This window comes from Silene latifolia, unplaced genomic scaffold, assembly GCF_048544455.1.
Source record: "Silene latifolia isolate original U9 population unplaced genomic scaffold, ASM4854445v1 scaffold_20.1, whole genome shotgun sequence".
Taxonomy (NCBI): domain Eukaryota; kingdom Viridiplantae; phylum Streptophyta; class Magnoliopsida; order Caryophyllales; family Caryophyllaceae; genus Silene; species Silene latifolia.
This window is the reverse complement of record NW_027413163.1, coordinates 5452880-5471701: the sequence shown is the minus strand read 5'-3', so window position 1 is coordinate 5471701 and position 18822 is coordinate 5452880. Positions and strand designations below refer to the sequence as shown.

The 18822-nt window shown below is 34.8% G+C and overlaps 1 protein-coding gene and 1 long non-coding RNA gene across 2 annotated transcripts; both read left to right on the top strand.

Moving 5' to 3' along the window:
• Positions 1-9918: 9918 nt before the first annotated feature.
• Positions 9919-10314, top strand: LOC141638266 (uncharacterized). Its single transcript, XM_074447673.1, has one exon. It carries the CDS (start codon positions 9919-9921, stop codon positions 10312-10314), a length of 396 nt encoding a protein of 131 aa, XP_074303774.1.
• A 2826-nt stretch (positions 10315-13140) lies between these two features.
• On the top strand, positions 13141-14110 carry LOC141638397 (uncharacterized). Its single transcript, XR_012542079.1, has 4 exons — positions 13141-13234; positions 13320-13363; positions 13624-13701; positions 13990-14110. It is a non-coding gene; the product is annotated as an uncharacterized LOC141638397 (long non-coding RNA).
• Positions 14111-18822: the final 4712 nt, after the last annotated feature.

The window sequence follows — 18822 nt, the reverse complement described above, 5'->3', positions numbered from 1 at the left end:
ATAATTTCTGACAATAGTAGCCTTTGGGCCATACTTTCATAACCATGGAATGTCACCTCCCCTGGGAAGTACCATACTTTCATAGCCTTTAGGCACTAGCATTTCATAGCCTTTCGGCACTAGCCATTCAAAGTGTTTTATTTTATTTTCTTCAGATTTTGTATTCAAACTTTTTGGTTTTAGATCTAGTTTTTTTAGTTCGTTTTTTAAGTTCTTTTAAAGTTGCACTCGTATTGTATTAAAGTTACACTCCTTTTCTATTAAGGATACACGTTATTCTATTAAAATTACATTTTGCTCTATTATGGTACTTTTTTTTTAGGTCTTGTTTTTTTATTGGGTTAATTTTTCAATTCTGTGTTTTTTTTTGTAAATCTATTTTTTTTGTAACTTTAGATCTTGGTTGAGATTAAAGTTACACATATTGTCTATTAAAGTTACAGTTTCTTAAAGTTATAGTTTTCTATATTAAAGTTACATTTATCTATATTAAAGTTACACTTATCTCTATTAAAGTTACACTCGCAATGGCTAAAGTTATACTCTCAATGGACTAAAGCTATAATTTTAATATGTACTAAAATTACAGTCTCCTCTTAATGGACTAAGGTTACACTTAATATGGACTAAGGCTACACTTAATATGGACTAAAGATTATACTTTAAGTGGACTAAATTTAACTCTCAAAAGACTAAAATTACACTCTCAAAACATTAAAGTTATACTTCTAAAAGAATACGGTTACACTTATAAGTCAATTAATCTACAATAAGTTAGGTTAAAATTATGAAAATTTCATAAGTGGTTAATCTACAAGAAGTCTTTTATGAGTGTAACTTTAGTCTCTTACAAGTGTAATTTTAGTCTATTAAAGTGTAATGTTAGTCCATTGAAACTTGAAAGTGTAACTTTAGTCTCTTACAAGTGTAATTTTAGTCTATTAAAACTAAAACTTTAGTCTATTAAAGTGTAACTTTAGTCCAATGAAACTGTAACTTTGGTCCATATTCATAGTATAATTTTAATTTATTAAGAGTGTAACTTTAGTTCATTAAGAGTGTAACTTTAATCCTATATGAGTGTAATTTCTGTCCACCAACAACTTTTGCTGTCGTCAACAACTACACCAACTCAACAATAACAAGCACGACTCTTTTTTTTTTTGCCAAAAAAACGAAATAATACATTTTTTTTTCAAAAGTGTACTTTAAATCATTTAGAAAACTAGATCTATTTTTTTTTAATAGATTTATAATTTAAATCACAATTTCATTTTAAAAACTAGATATAAAATTTTAAATCTTTCTCATAATCATAATCATGTGTAGATCTACTAAAAAGGGAACAAATTCTAAGAACAATTTTGATAAAAAAAAACCGGCACAACCACCACCATTCCTTCGACCATCACCAAAAAAAGCGACACAAACAAAATTTAATGTACTTCATAGTAACAACAAATCTAAAAAAAAAAAAAAAAAAAAAACGTAATTAAAAAAAACCGTGGTGGTTGGCGACGGTGGTCACGTGGTGGTGGTGAGAGTGGCGGCGGTGGACGGTGATGGTGAGTGAGAAAGAGAGTAGTGAGTGATTTATTTGGGTTTTTGGGTTTTGATATATTTGGATTTTTTTAATTATTTGGATTTTGATTTATTTGGGTTTTTGAGAGAAGAGAGGAGTGAAATATGTGAGATGAGAGAGAAGTTGATGAGTGGAAAAAATATATATAGTGATTTTGTGTTTAGTTAGTTTGTGTTAGTGATTAATTAGTGTGAGTAGAGATAAAGTGATAAATTAGTGTTAAGTGTATTTTTTTGCTTCCAATCTTAACCCTTCATCTTGGATGATCCAAGGGCTCTAGTAAGGACTTAGAGACTCAAATAATATGAGGGACTCATTTGAACCTTGCTCTCTCTCTCTCTCTCTCTCTCTCTATATATATATATATATATATATATATATATATATTAAAAGAGTTTTTCCAGACACTATAAAAGACTCCAACCTTTCTAAAACACCGAATTAATTTACTAATCTTAAAGGATAAATAAATAATTATCAATAAATAATTAAACTAATCAAACTGTTTACAAAATTTTATATTCAAATGTATTTTCATAGTATTTATATTTGATTCAATTTCATTAAGATTTTGTATTTTTCTTTAAACCAGCAATTTCTAGGTTTGCCTAAACATGAAAATATCTTAATTTAAGTCGGAAAAAAAATACTCGCCACAGATGTTTGTTAGTTCGTGGCTAAAATTTTTTTTGCCAGAACAATTCGTGGCTAAATAAAATTTTGCCACGGGTGTGACATAGTTCATGGCTAAAATGATTATTTGCCACGTGTAACCTAATTCGTGACGCAAGTGACTTTTTACCACGGAAAACGTTATCCCGTGGCACAATGTTTTTCCAATATAATAAATAAATTTTTCCCATGACTAAACATAATTTACCCACGAATTGTAAATTTTCGTGGTATAATTCGTGGCGGAAGTGAGAAATTATTGTAGTGACTATAAGCTTGGAAAACCAAGTTTTGTGACGCCTCAATACGTTGGGATTGCCTTGAGGAAGAGTCTCGACTTATGGGGTATTACATGATTGGACTAGACTTTATTTGTTGACTTGCTTCAGAAAAAAGCACAGTGTAGCATCCAAAAACTTGACTAACATGCCATGTTCAACACACAATCATCGGATCATAAATAGAAGACTCTATGCAGACAATCCTCAGAGATAAATAGGTACGTAATGAACACAATGCAAAACCAACAAACTAAAAAGTTTCCTGCAATTTAGAATTAGCGAAATTAACAACGAAATGTAAACACCAACATAATTTAAAGACCTAATCCTCAGAGATTAATAGGTACATAATGAACACACTATAAAACTAACAAAATATAAATTCTCTTGAAATTTAACAGTTCCACTATCAAGATATTATCAACGAAATGGAAACACCAACACAATTTAAATACCTAATAAAAATCAATTTTAACATCAATTAAAGCACTACAAAAATGAAAATTAGTTACAACGCATTTAATTTCAGGCGATGCAGATGAAGATTTATAACGGCTAAACATCAACATCATCCCCCTTGCCGCTGCAGATTTTTCGATGTGTTTCAACATCGAACGATTCGTTTTGAAAATTCAAGAATTTTTAGGTTAATTGTGAAGAGTTTTAAGTTAATGAATTAAAAGTAGTATATAAACCCCACAATAATACGGAGTACTTTATAAAAGTCATTTTATTATTTTAGTCTTTATCGTCATGATTTTTCATATAGTTGAGACGATGTAAACTAATATGTCTAGATCGTTTTTGATGTTAATTAGTGTGTTTTGCAGTTGAGACCGTGTATACTGACGTCTAGAGATTGTTTTGGGATGCTATTTAATGTCGGGTATAATTGAGATAGTGTATACTAATATGTAGGGATCGTTTTAGATGTTAGTTAGTGTTGTGTAGTTGAGAGTTGATACAATGTATACTGATAAGTAGAGGATCTTTTACATGAATTTGCTTATCGTTTTGATAAACGGAAGTGGTATATTGTTGTGTAGACTTGTCTTGTAATATTTGTACTTTGTCACAAGTTTGAGAGGATGTCTATGTACTTTATATATACTATATAGGATTGTAAATGATCTGAGCCGGCTCGTAGAGCCCTTTTAATGGCTTGGTAAAAGTTCGACTCGAAATTGTTCAAAAGTCATTTCGAGCCGATTTCGAGCTTAGGTGGACTAAATCCGAGCCGATTATAAGCTTAGTAGAGCTCGAAATCGGAAGCTCGTTTAAGCTTATTTTAGTTTTTATCATTAAATAATTATGCATTTTAAAAATATTTTTGTTCTTAATACAATTTTATTTGATCAATTATGATTATATTTTTGTTATATTTGATAAGTATTTTATATTAACATTTTTCTTAAAATAGAGAAAGGCGATCGATCGACAAACTAAATAATACAAACGTACATGGGCGGACCCAGAAGTTTATTTTTTATGTAGCAAGATTATTGTGTTAACAAAAAACACAAAATAGCAGCTAAATGATCGGACGTTACTGACAATGACTAGATTTAAACTCAAGTTCAGGCTCAGGTCGAAACTGAAAATCCATTCTTAAATTTCCAAACACAAATTGAGATCGAGATGTATACTTATTTGTTATATATTTTACTTTCTTAAGAGTAAATTATTTATAATTTGATAACAAGTAAATTTGTGTACGTAAATAAAAAAAATATTAATTAAAAAAAGCCAAGGCAACCTCCCTCGAAAAAAGTCAAGACAACTATTTCAATGTCGAGGATAAATTAGTGATATTATTTGAGACGAGAATGTGCAATGCTACCAAAGCAATTTATCTCTCACCATAAAGTAACATTTCTATTTATGAGCGAGCTGGTGACATTTCTATTTATATAATCACGAGATAACAAGAATGAAAAGTCGATAAAATACTCTGTAAATTGTTAAAATTAGTCAAATTTTTATTTAAAATATTATCTAAATTGTTAAAATTAGTCACAATTTTGTTAATTTAGGAATTGGACGGATTGATGTTGTACGTTAAACAAATATCTTCATGAAGAAAGATGATGTAGTTGGAAATAGAAACGTTTTACATACAACAATAAAGTAGGTCTATTAAATAAGCTAGAATTTTGGGATTAAAAGAGAGATTTCGTAAGTATAAAAACCATAAATGTAGGTGAAATAATCATTTAATGAGCATTAAATGAGTAATTATGGTATAGCACATTGAAATAATTCTCCCATAAACTTTTTCTTTAGTGTAGTTTTGCTACACCATGCCTATATGTGGGTCCGCCCTTTCAAACATAGACAAAATAAAATAAAACCTAGAATCATAATCTTAAATTCAACCACCACCCGATGTCTTGGCACCTCACTACTGCCGCCGACGTGCAATCATCTCACCGCCCTCCGGTCGTCCAGGCATTGAACTATCACCTGCCGCGTAGGTATGTAATTGTTTTTCCCCAAATTCAATTAATTTGTTCTTATTAGTTTGATTAATTCGATTAATTTTTTCCCCAAAACCTAGATCCCAAATTTGTTCTTATTAGTTTGTTAATTTATTTATTTATTTGTGTAATTGTAGATTTGTGTTAGTTTAGATTGATTAATTGGTTAATTATCTCATTTTTCTCAAACCCTAAATCACTCACTTAGCAATTAATTTCGATTTTAATTATTTGTTTGTAGATTGAATGATTGATGACGAAAAACAATACCTTAGCATCCTTTTGGAGTTGGCAGTCACAAAAAACTTCATGCTCATCTTGTCCATTGTCATTGGAACCTCAAAATCACCCTAGTCAAGCAGAGCAAATTAATGATGAGACTGTTTTTTCACCAACACAAGATGATGTTAATGAAAATGAGTAAGGTGATGAGGAATCCGATAATCCATCAACTCAATAGAGGAATCAAATTGAGCATGAGGGTAATTCACCAACTTGAGAGGGTAATCAAAGTGAAGATTACAATGTTCTCCATCTTGATCCCCCACATGATCCGGGAAAATGTATGTAAATGTCATCTTACCGGGTGAATGATCGAGATGCCGTGAGAAAGATATATATCGGAAAAGGTCCTTGTAGGCCTACACCCAATGGTGATTTTCCTCAATTTTTCCAAGGTTATAAAATGCGTCATTTTAAAATTTTTTTGGTATGATAAATATGATTGGCTTGAATATAGTGAGCAAAATGATGCGGCCTTTTGCTTTTTTTTTGTTACTTGCAAAGAGTCTACAAGTATTCCGGGAGCAAGTGCGTTTGAGATTGAAGGGTATAAGAATTGGAAAACTGCGTTGGCGAGATTTAAAAAAACATGTCGGGAAAGGTAGTAGTAGTGTTCACAATGTTGCTAAAGAAAAGTATGAGTTTTTCATTAATAAACAAGCATCAATAATAGAGATAGTTGAAAATGTAAGTGATGAAGTTAAGAGTCTCTATAAATGCCGCCTGTTACGCTATCTTTCTTGTGTAAGATTTCTTTTAAGACAAGGACTAGCATTTAGGGGACACAATGAAGGTGCAAAGTAATAAGGGTAATTTTCTTGAACTTTTGGATTGACTTGTTCAAAATAGTGAAAATGTTGCTAAAGCTGTTCTTGCTAAGACTCCGGAAAATCACCAAGTTACTTGCCCAACCATTCAAAAAGAACTAATTAAATGATGTGCCCATGAGACTACTAAACTTATTATTGAGGATCTAAATGGGGATTTCCTTGGGCTATTAGCCTATGAGTCTAGTGACGTGTCTCATAAGGAAGAATTAACTATTTTTATGTGTTATGTTAATAAAGATGGTAAACTTTCTGAAAGATTTCTTGGGATTGTGCATGTGAAAAATACAATAGTTTGACACTTTTTGATAAAATAAAGAAACTATTTGATGGTCACACATTAAGTATGTCAAACATCTGTGGTCAAGGCTATGATGGAGCTAGTAACATGAGAGGTGAGTTTAATGGTTGAAGTTTGATAATGAGGGACAATTCATGTGCATATTATGTTCATTGCTTTGTTCACCAACTTCAATTTACATTACTGGCGGTGGCTAAAGAAAACAAAGATTGTGCAACAAATTTTCAACATCTTGGAATTATGCTTAATAATATTGGATACTCTTGTAAACGTTTGGAGATGATTAGTGATATTCAAGCGGATAAGATTTTGGAGGCATTCGCATCGGGTGAAAGTGATAGTGGTAAGGGATTGAATCAAGAACTTGGTTTAAGTGGATCGGGGGTAGGGATGTCAATTTCACCCGCATCCATCAAAACCCGATCCACCCGATCCTAAAAGATGGATGAAAACCCGATTTAAATGGATGGTGGATGGATGACGGATGAAACGGATGTGGATGACGGATGGGTTGGATGAAGAAATTCCACCCACCATCCATCCATCACCCGATTTTATTATTTTTTATTTAATTTTTTTTACATATAACACATTATTAAGATATAAAATATTTAAATTTTCATATTTTTCTACTCTCAATATAAATATTTTGTAAGCCTACCCACTAGAAAGTTAAACTAAATTAATTATCTAACTTTATTTTTGTAGAGAAAAAAAAATCATCATTTTTTTAAACTTGAAATTATAAATGCACAACACCCGTTTATCACCTGATCCACCCGTTTCATCCATGGATGATGGATGGATGGATGACGGATGATATGTTTCACGGATGACGGACGGGTTGGATGAGATTTTAAAAAGACGGATGGATGACGGATGAGGCTTCACCCGACCCGAACCCGATCCATTGACATCCCTAATCGGGGGAGACTCGGTGGGGGTCTCATTTTAAATCATTTGTGAGAGTCATGTCTTTGTATGCTACACTTATTAGAGTTTTTGAGATAATTAGTAAAGGAGCCAATCCGTTGAAGATCGTGCTAAAGCCAAAATTGGTATAGATCACCTTGAATCTTTTGAATTTTTTTTCATTTACATTTCACGAAAGTGGTGTATGGATACACTAACTCTTTGTATGAATCATTACAAAGAAAAGATCAAGACATTGTTAATGCCATGACTATTCTTGATTTAACTAAGGAGCATTTGCAAAAGTTTAGGAATGATGGATGGGTTCAATTTCTTTATATGGTTTCTAACTTTTGTGCAAACATAATATTGAAGTCCCCAATATGGATAATTTTTATGCTCCTCTGAGAAGATCAATCCGTCGCCTTGTTAACGACCTTAACCTACACCGATTTCGAATTGACATGCTTATAGGTGTTTTGGATAAACAAGTATCTAAACTAAATAGCCGATTTGTTGTGAAAAGCATGGAGATGCTAATGTGTATGGCTTGTTTTAGTCCCGCCGATATTTTTGCTTCTTTCGATAAGGACAAATTGGTGACACTTGCAAAGTTATATCCTAATGAGTTTAATGTTAGATAACATTACTTGAGTTTGAACTTGATATTATTTAAAGGATATGCTAAGGGATTCAAGATTTCATCTTATCAAGAGATGCATGACTACTTACACATATTGAGAAGACTATTATTCCATTATTTTGTAATATAAAATTTAAACATTTTATTTATATAGAACTATGTATGTCCGTGTAACTTTGCACGTGCTCTAAGCTAGTTACTAAAAATATATCACATCGTCAATTTTTTTTGGGTGACGAGGAGGGGGAGGAGGTAACCGCTACCTTTGCTTCGCATTGGGTAAACCCTCGACAGCCCCCAAACCAACATATCAGGTAAGTCACCCACTCGAAGTCTAAAGGCATAGTCGGAGGCCATAAAAATTCCATAAAATTGCTCTTGTGAGGCTTAAACCCGAGTCCCATAAGAATTTCACCATTCCGTTTGTACTTATGTCTTTGTAGTTAAAATACTTGTTCTTTCATTTTTTTTTCAAAAATTTATAGTTTTTTGAGTTTGATATGAGAATTCTAAATGATTTTGTGCATTTTCTTGTTGTTTTGTAAGGTGTTTGAGTAGTTTTTTTTATTCAATTGTGTTTTCGAATCTTTGATAATTTCTAGGGTTTTGTGGTTAATTTGTTAATAACATTTATTGTATTACTTTAACCGAGTTATTATATTATTCAAACTCAATTATTGTATTTTGTAGCTACTTCTTGTTCGCTGTGTTAGAATATATTCTGTTAATAATAATTATTGTATTGCTTTAACCGAGTTATTGTATTATTCAAACCTAGTTATTGTATTGTTTTAACTTAGTTGTTTCAAATTAGAGTTGTTGTAAGATGGTGTCTTTTTATATAATATGTTTAAATTGGTTATAATAATATTACATCTCAATTATTGTATTGTTTTAACTTAATTATTTCAATTTGGAGTTATTATTGTGGTCTTAGACAATATGCTTATAGTCGGTTATAATAATATGCTTTATTTATTTTGTGTGGCAAAAATGATCATGGATGAGATGAGAACACGAGTTCGAGGCAGGGATAGAGCAACAATGACACATGCTGAGAGAGACTGGCTTAAAAAAATGCGCCTAGTAGATTGATATTTTGTTTTTTGTTTGCTTGCCACTTATAATCATAAGTAATTATCTTTTTTGATATATATAATTCTCACATTTCACCAAAAAAAATGCTTTATTTATTTAAAATCGGTTGGTTAGGAGAGGATTCTCTCTAGAAAGAAAAGGCGATTATCGGGCGATTTCCGATGAACTTCTTCGATTAACTCTTCCTTTTTATTTTTCCGACCATGGGGAGACCTAAGAAGATTGCTATCACTGTTCTGCAACCACGCCGGGGTAGATCTACGGAGGATGTTGAATCTACACTCCTAGGTAACCCTAATTCTATTAATGTGCACTAGTAGAAAAATGACATTAGGCAAGCACATAAGGCTACGGTCGCTGAAAATAACCGTTGCCTTTTATAAATGGCTACGGTTGCGTACTAACAACCGTAGCCATAAATGCAAATCGAAGGAAAAGACTACGGTTCTAGTATAACCGTAGCCAAATATAAAGAAAAGGCAACGGTTATGTGTAAACCGAAGCCATTATCACTCATCGACATAATATAAGGGGTTTTTTGTCAGAAGGTACCTAACATTTACGCTCATTTGTATCAAGGTACCTAATATTTTTTTTTTTGCCCAAAGGTACCTAATATTTACTATGTCTATGTCTTGTGGTACCAAATGACCATTTCCGTTAAAAAAACGTCAATAACTGTTAATTGACTGACGGAATATACTTCTTATCACTTTCCCTCCAATTTTTCCCTCCTACATTTCCCTCCAATTTTTTCCCTCCATTTATCAGATTCCTTTCATCCCCCCATTACTTTTCTACATTTATCTTCTTTCATCTCCCTAAATATCAATCTCATCAAACATGTCCACCTCAAACTCGACAAGAAATTCGTCAAAGGTTGTTCCCAACTGCTGGTGCGGCATTCCCGCTGCTGTGAAAACTTCATGGACCTTCCAAAATCCGGGTCGAAAGTTCATTGCGTGCAAGTTCTACAATCCAGAGACGGATATGCGTGGTTGCAGGTTCTTCAATTGGATTGATGAAGACATGACTTATTGGCAAAGAAGTGTTATCAACGATTTGTTGAAAGAACAAAAGAGTCTTAAAAATGAATTGAAGAAACAAAATAAAGAGGTAGATGATGCAAAGAAGCTGACTTTTGAGTTGGAGATGCTAAAGAAAGAGACAAAGAGGAACAAATTCATGTTAGGTTTAATGTTTCTTGTAATCTTTGTACTGTATGGAAAGATGGGTTAGTTTATGGCTTTAATTGTATCTCAAAGTCACTACATTGTATCTCAAAGTTACTACCTTGAGAAGTAATAATTATGTAATGTATTTCATTTAGAAATACTGAATAAAATTTTCTAAGTAAACTGACTAGCTTCTTTAGTTGCATTTTGTTTGTATGTAATAGTTTGAGTAGCATCATGTTCTTATTATGTTCTCTTCATTTATTTATGTTAGACCCAAACAATATAGGAAATAACTGCAAATTCTTCATTTATGCGGAAACAATGAGCCATAGCTGCACATTCTATTCCAGATTATTTTGACAAAAATAAAATCATCATATTAAAAGTTGTTGGATGAACAATTTGGTGGCACAAAGCTAGCTTTATATTAAGTGCATTAAACTTCAAGTACAAACTTTCATTGTTTTGCCAAAATACAGCTAAAAGTTAGCAAAAAAAAAGAACCATTTTTTGAAATCCTAATACATAAGAAACTGGTTACCAACAACAAATTCTACTCTCAAATTATGGCATTATGCTTGAAGAAGAAACAGCAGCATTATTCACAGTAGCTACTTGATCAGTTTGGGTAGTTTGTGGATGACCTTGTGTTAGCTGCACCTCATCTTGGTTCATTATGAAAGTTGGAAGTCTTCTGTGGTGTCTACTCATCTCAGGTTGCACAACTCTCACTGGATTTTTGCATCCTTTCTTGTTGTGACCAAGTGTTCCACAATTAGTACACTTTTTTTGCGTGTTTCTCTTCTTCACAATCCGCCTTTCTTCAATCTCCCCTGCTTCTTTTCTCCTTTTCTTAGAACTAGGCCTCCCTGGCATCTTCCTAAATGGGGGTGGTACTGGTTCAGGATGTGTAGTCTTCTCCCACTGCTTCGGACCAGGTAAAGGACTTATATAATTTCCATAAGCCTTCATATATGTTTCCTTACTGTAAGCTTGGTGGAGAAAGCTCTTTGGAACAAGTCTCTTTTTGTCCATAGCACTAATAGCATGGGCGCATGGAATCCCAGTGAGTTCCCATTTCTTACAATTACATGTTTTTTTCTCAAGGTCCACCACATCCCCGTTAACCAAGGACAGTCACATCTATGCCTACACTGAACACAAATTCTCTTACTCCCATTATGCATGAAATAGTAATCATATCCATGCTCTATTGCATGATATCTCAAGGCCTTCCTAAACACTTCTTTAGAAGGAAACTTCAATCCTAACTCAAGAACTACTGACTTTTGAAAGTCAGTTTCAGGATTAAATGTAGGATATTGATAATTATCATCTAGCTGCTCCTCATCAGATCCATGACTAGTTTCTAACTCATCTTCATCAGAGACCAGATCATCTTCCGTTTCAACCTCAACATCATCATTTTCAGCCTCATGAACAATAATTTCTAATGAACTACTTATCCTTGGGGTATCTAATATATCTTCATCAACAAACTGAGAAAATATGTCATCATCATCCTCATCATCAAAATCTCCGTCACTTAAGACCACATCTGGATCTTCAGAGTCTTCACCAGAATCTCCTCCATCTTCTTCCTCTAATCTGTCACCGTTATCCTCCCTACATTCAATATGCACCTCTTTTATTGCATCAGATTGCTCAACACCCGTGGTTTTTTTTTTACTTTGCCTTGTTCTTCTAAATGGTATTTTTGAAGCTTTTGAAATGGAAGGAGTTGTATAAGGCTGTGTTTTTTGGGATGTATTTGATTTGGTAACAGAATTGGTTGTATGCTTTATAAGAGGCTTATTTATTACTGTAATAGATGCCGTGGGCCTAAAATTTTCTGATAAAGAAGAGGTGATGTTAGCTTGTGTACCATCTTTTTGACCTTGACCCTGTACCACAAACAAATTGACAAACCCATTTTCATCTTTGGAACCCATCAATTCCTCAATGTCCTTATCATCCACCAATTTTTTTCTACCAGCAAACAAGCTATACCCTTGTCTGTTATACCATATTTCACCATCCTCAATCTTCAATTCAGACTTCACTATGTCAATTAAGTTGAAGTAACAAACCTCACTTAAATTATCCTTAATAAGTACACCAACATCCTTACCCTTGGAAAAATATTCAGTTTTGAATTTACTTGTCACAAATTCCCCCCCATAGTGTACTTTGAAACTGCATCTATAATCATGTTGCTCCATCAACTACCATGTACAACACAACAACAATAATTTCAAATTAATTAGAGCAATTAGGCCTCACTATTACTAAAGCAGCATAACAATTAGCGTCTTATATAATAAAAGCAAGATCATCAAATGTATCGCACATTATTGATAAAAAATTAGGGTTTTAGAGAATCATTGAAAAAGTGATTACTTTAATAAGAAAATGAAAAAAGACAAATCAATTGAATAAAATAATAAAAAAGATGAAGCAGTAACTAATTGTTTACCTTCACAATTTGATTGGATCTTCAATAATGGCAGTAGTATTTGGTAGAGGAAGGATTAAAAGCAAAGGTAAAGTAAAGATATGGATGAAAGAGGAAAAATGAGAAGTTGTAAAGTAGAAGAGGTAAAGTAGTCCGTCAGTCAACTAACGGCTATTGACTTTTTTTTAACGGAAATGGTCATTTGGTACCACAAGACATAGACATAGTAAATATTAGGTACCTTTGGGCAAAAAAAAAAATTTTAGGTACCTTGGTACAAATGAGCGTAAATATTAGGTACCTTCTGACAAAAAACCCTAATATAAGTGACCTTATCTTTAAACCTAGTCATTACCCCTCTTTCATTCTGTTTCCCATTTCCCGCAACCCCCATTATTGCTCCTCGCCTCGGCGAGTCTCGATCGCGACACCCCATCCACCTCGACGAACCCTTCAATCGCACAAGTTCGAAAGGCACAAGTTTCTGGATTATCGCCATTGAAGTCGTCACTGGAAATGGATACAGGTTATTTTTGTTTCCTCTTAATTGTTCATAATGAGTCTCATCTTAAATCATGGGTACTAATACTACTTGTTATCAAAATCGCCAGTTTCCGACTTTCCATTTGCTATCAAAATCGATTTGGGAATTCAGGTATATTTCATCATCTAGGTATTCGATTTTCAGTTTTGTATATATATTTGAGGTCTAATTGAATTATATGTTGGCTGTCACTGCCAACAACGGCGAGACAACAATGACGAGGCAACATCTCTTTCCTCCCAATTTGAGGTCTAATTGAATCTGTGTGCCTTTCTCTTGTGTTGTTGGGTGATATGTTTTTTTTGGCTCTTTGACTCTTCATTTCCTTTGAAATACTGTCTCAAGAGTAATTTGTATTTTCTCTCTCGTAGTTTCCCTGGCCAAGCTGTTGGAGTGAGATTCTCAAGCCAACAAGTTTCTGCTTCCGCCGCTCCCGTTTAAGAGAAAAGGTTTGTTTTCTGAATATGTTTTTCAGCCTTGTTATCTTTTTTTTGTTATTTTCTTACTAGTACGTTACATGTTTTCTAAGGATCTAAGTACATGTTATACAAGTTGATTGTTAATGTTGATTTTTTCGGGTTCTGATGTCAACTTTTCTGAGTGTTGATTTTGGCTATTATGTTTTTCTTACATGTGTAGTCATTATTTTTCAAATTCTTGTTTATTAATTTCTTGTTTTCTTGCATTCATAAGTGTGCCTCTTAGGCTCTTGGTAATGATCTTTTGCAAACCTTCAGAAATTTCTACAGCAACAGCCGCTTTGTATACGCTAGCAGTCTAGGTGCAGCTTGCCAATGTAGAAGTGAAGTGTTGTGTTTGAATCTAGAATGTTATGTAGAGACCATGTTTAAAGCTAAGTCCTTTGCACTTGTCAGTGTGATGTTAGCTGACCCATGAATGTTTTTTGGATCACTGTCTCTGTATGTCTCCTCTACCACCCTCTTCTCACTTTTATTTATACTCTTTATTTATACTCTTTCCATCTCACTCATTTGTTTACCTTTTATGCTCATTGTGAGGATAGATATGTTAATAAAAGGTAAACAATTGATTGAGACGGGAGGGCGTAGGATTTAAAGTTTTTCTTTTTAGCATTAGTTGCTTGCACCCTAAAACTAAAAATTCAGGCACCCTAACTATAAATTATGGGCTTTTTTTGTAGATAAATTTTGCTATGATTGCATTTTACGTTGGACCAAAGTTGTTTCTAGCAAGTCATCTTCTTCTCAGCACCCTTCCTCCATCAAATGCCGTTTATGCAAGGTCCTTATTTACGACTTTTATTTCTCGTTTTATTCTTTGAAAGAGTTGTTTTAATCTTCGGTAACGCGCATACGGTTTAATGTTTTTGACATGAATTGTTATTATTTTCTGCTTACTTTGGATATGAATTTGTTTGTCATATTGTGTGTTTGAAGAGCACTATTTTTTGTGACTAATTTGTTTAATAACATGGTGAATACATACTCCATCACACTTGTACGATGTGACCCTAATGGGTATGAAGGTAAGTTATGCTCATATTGGTCTAGATACGTATGATATTTTGTGATCCTATTATTATCTTTCCATTAGATTAGTCTTGTATGTACTAAATAGTTGCTAAGTTTTTTGAGTTTCATCTTTTATTGGGTTATATTAATATTTCCCATCATCCTTCTAAGATTAAATAAGAACCCTCGACCGTAGTCTGCTTTCTTCCTTTGATAATTGAATTCGGCAGACGTAAACAAATATGCTTCTCATGTCGCTCTTAGTTCCTGCCAGGTTTTTCGATGAAATATGCAGGAGCTTAAAACGTATAATTTATTGTGATTGTGTATGACTTACTAATATTTTGGTTGGTTTGCTAAACCATGAGACGAATCATGATATCTGGAATGGGGCCAAATTAGTAATGCGATAGAGTGAGCCTCTTGGTAGGTTTTAACAGATTAATGTTGCGGTTGTTTTTCGGCCAAATGTTTTTGTGTTAACTTGAACTTGTTCTCATGCTTTCAGTATCAACAATGAACTATTGTCTAACATGTTGGCTACACCTCAATGTTTCAGGTTGTTTTATTGATATAATATATAACTGATAGCACTCGACACCCATACGTCTTGGATTCTACACCTGCTTTCAGGTATCTGCTCTCTCGTGCCATTAATTTACTTCCAAACTGTGATACTAATTTATTGTGGTTGTACTTTGAAGCTATGTTATGTGTTATTGATGCAGGATATTGTTCACTATCTTCTCGCCTGTTCAATGTTCATGTTCAATGACTGGACCTGGAGATTAGATGCATCAGTTTAGGTGTGTAATCACGAATGACTCATTCATGTCATCATATTTATCCCTTGTTCTCTGCCATACATTAATGTATTATGCATTATTATGGTGAGGCTGGGACATTTGCCAAATATGCAAGGAACTACTGTTGGCTAGATTGTTGCAGCTACATGCTCCAGTGAACCTTTGCCTGATGCAGCCTACTGATGCACATCGTTGTTGACTAGTGCTTCTTCCTGATATAGGTTGATATAGGTCGTTGTTGTAGTTGTAAGTCGTCCGCTTGCTCTGCCTGCTGCCTCTGTCTAATGGGGCATGTTGCTGTATGTTGCTTGTACTTAGATGCAGGTTTAACAATCAAGATTTTAGGACTTTGTCCAATTTTTTTTCCGTGTAACTCTGTATTATACTTATTTTGTTTACCTTTGAGAATTAATGTTGATTTGTAATGACAATTCTATGTTTAAGATTGGTCTTGTAATTAATTATTATCTCAATAAAAACTTTACATTTAACAAAAATATTAATGGAAATATATTTTTTTAAAAAAAATTAATTGACTAATGGCTACGGTTGTTAAATGAGAACCGTAGCCTTTTATCAGCTTATGGCTACGGTTTAATCTTAATAACCGTAGCCAAAAGTCACTTTAGGCTACGGTTCCTATGAATAACCGTAGCCATAAGTCACTTTAGGCTACGGTCACTGACCGTAGCCATAAGTACTTCATCTATGGCAACGCCCCGATTTACTACGGTTGAGGAACCGTAGCCAAAGGTAGTTTTTAGCCGTAGCCAAAAGCCATTTCTGTACTAGTGGTGCTTATTCATAATGCTCTTGATAAAAGATCACGGGATATTATTCCCGGCTCTTCTGGGATTATCTCTAAGGATAATCCCATTGTTGGAGGAAATAAGGGGCTAGTTTCACATAAAGAAAATTTTCTATCTGTTGCTAGTGGTAGTAAAGGGATTTCTGCGAATTCTGGGAAACGTGTCGGGGCTGGTTTGGTGCCTAATGGGAGCACCACTACACTTGTTGTGGTTCCTCCCACGGTACGCACTGTTGCTACACCTATGGTGGTCCCTCCCGCTGTGCGCACTGCTGTGGTTAGGCCTGTGGTGGTTCCCGAGCATGTTCCAAGCATTCCTAACCTTACGACTGCTACTAAATAGGTTGACAAAGTTGCAAAATCGGCAGTGGATATGGAATTGCATGGGACTAAGGATACTAACTCTTCTGGACCGATGGTTATTGATGTGAAAAACATCCAAAGCGAGCTTGCCTATTGGGAAAACACCTTAGTTGGGCAATTCATTGGTGGGAAGTCATTTATTGCCCAGGTGAAGGAGTTTGTTATCAAAAACTGGAATCATGTTTCACAGCTAGCAGTGCTCTATTACAAGAGGGGTTGATTTTATTTTAGATTCCACAAGAAAGAGGATATGCAACTTGTCCTTAGGGGCAAAGCCTGGAGTTTAGTGTAACACCCCCTTCTTATCCGACCAAGATAATTAGGAAATGTTACCGTCTCGGTTTCCCGAGGCAGTGAAATCAGAATTACAATTATGAAACTTTGTTAAATAAATAACAAGTTTAGTTATTACAAACGTGAAAATGAATAAATGAAATACAACTCGTCTATGACTTTGTCATCTATGCTACACTACTCGAGTCTGAGTTCAAGGCGTGACCCAAATATCGATCACGTCAACAAGCAAAACATGTACTTAATCTTCTCCCCTTATGATCGTAAATATCATATGGATGGATACAGGCCACCCCGAAAATAGGTGACAATTACACAGACACACAAACGTCAGTTTCATTAAATAAAGTGTGACACAACTCAAAGTGTGTGAGTATGCAACAAGACTATAATATGAATGGCATACTATCAAACAACCACCACCACGATACCGGGACACGCCCAGATATACCGAAAACCACACTGGTACCGGGACATGCCCAGACATACCAACAACCAGGAACAGGTACCGGGACATGCCCAGACGTACTGGGTCCGGAAGCCAACCTGATCCCCTACCAGACGTCATGTCTCAACCACACGAGTCCCTCCGTAACTCAAGCCAATAATGTGCACATCCCTCTTGGAGTGGGAAACTCCAAGATGCGGCCCGAGTGTGAGACGGTCTCCCAACCGCCTCACGTCTCCATAACAGCAAGTAATCTACCAAGTCCTCCGACATACAAGACAATACAATAAATGCAAGATACCGTATAACATGCTAATTACCGACTCATTCAGTGCAAACGAATGACAAATGACTCACTTAACAATTAGACATAATATTGAAACTGAGTAGGATAAACCTAACTTTTAGCAAATCTCCATAAGAAATCTGAATTAAATAATCTTCCACAAAACCGTCACCTAAATATAATTAATTAAATATAATTAATTACTAACTAATTTAATCTAATTAAATACAATTTAATTAATTAAATAAAACTCGTTTTAAGCTATTTAAATCCCGTCTTAGTTACACTCGGTCAAATTACACATCGCTCCACCGTGTACACCACCACATATAGCCACCATAGCCATCTACCATCGCCACCGTGGTCACCACCACCAGCCATGATGGCTCCCACCGCCGACATCAATAGTAGCAGCTGCCACAACTAACACAACACCAACACTCACCTAAACCTGACACCCTTCAAACCTCACCACACAAACGCACCAACCGTGGCCACCAATGGTGACGGCCGACCTCGCCAACACCCCCACCATGTCCCCTAACCTCAATCGACACCATCCCTCATTGACAACCACCGGCAACACCACGACACTAGCAATAATAAGGACAATAACAACAACCCGCATCCACCTGCACACCCTCCTTTACCCCCTCTTTCCCGCTACGCAGTCACCTAACCACCACCCAAGACCAACGTTATGACCTCCTCACTCCCCTCGACACAACCACCCAAAGGTCAACCCAGGTCAGTCACGTTTTGGTGGTTAAAACCCCGTCTTAAGACGGTCACGCACTAGCCATTAAAACCCATAAAATACTCGGTCAAACCGAGTATAGGTGGTCAAGGGAGGTCAACAAATGGTCAAGGACAGTCAAAGACGGGTCAAGGTCGAGGCGGGTTAAATTAAAATAATATATAAGCTAGTGTGTGACGGTTTTACCTTACGATTCTGAGGCGCAGGGATGGATCTCATAATCTCCTTTTTTTCTCTTCTGTTATCTTTTATGTGGATTTTATTGGATTACAAATGGATAGAGGTAAGGTGGATAAGATATGGTGGAGTATATAA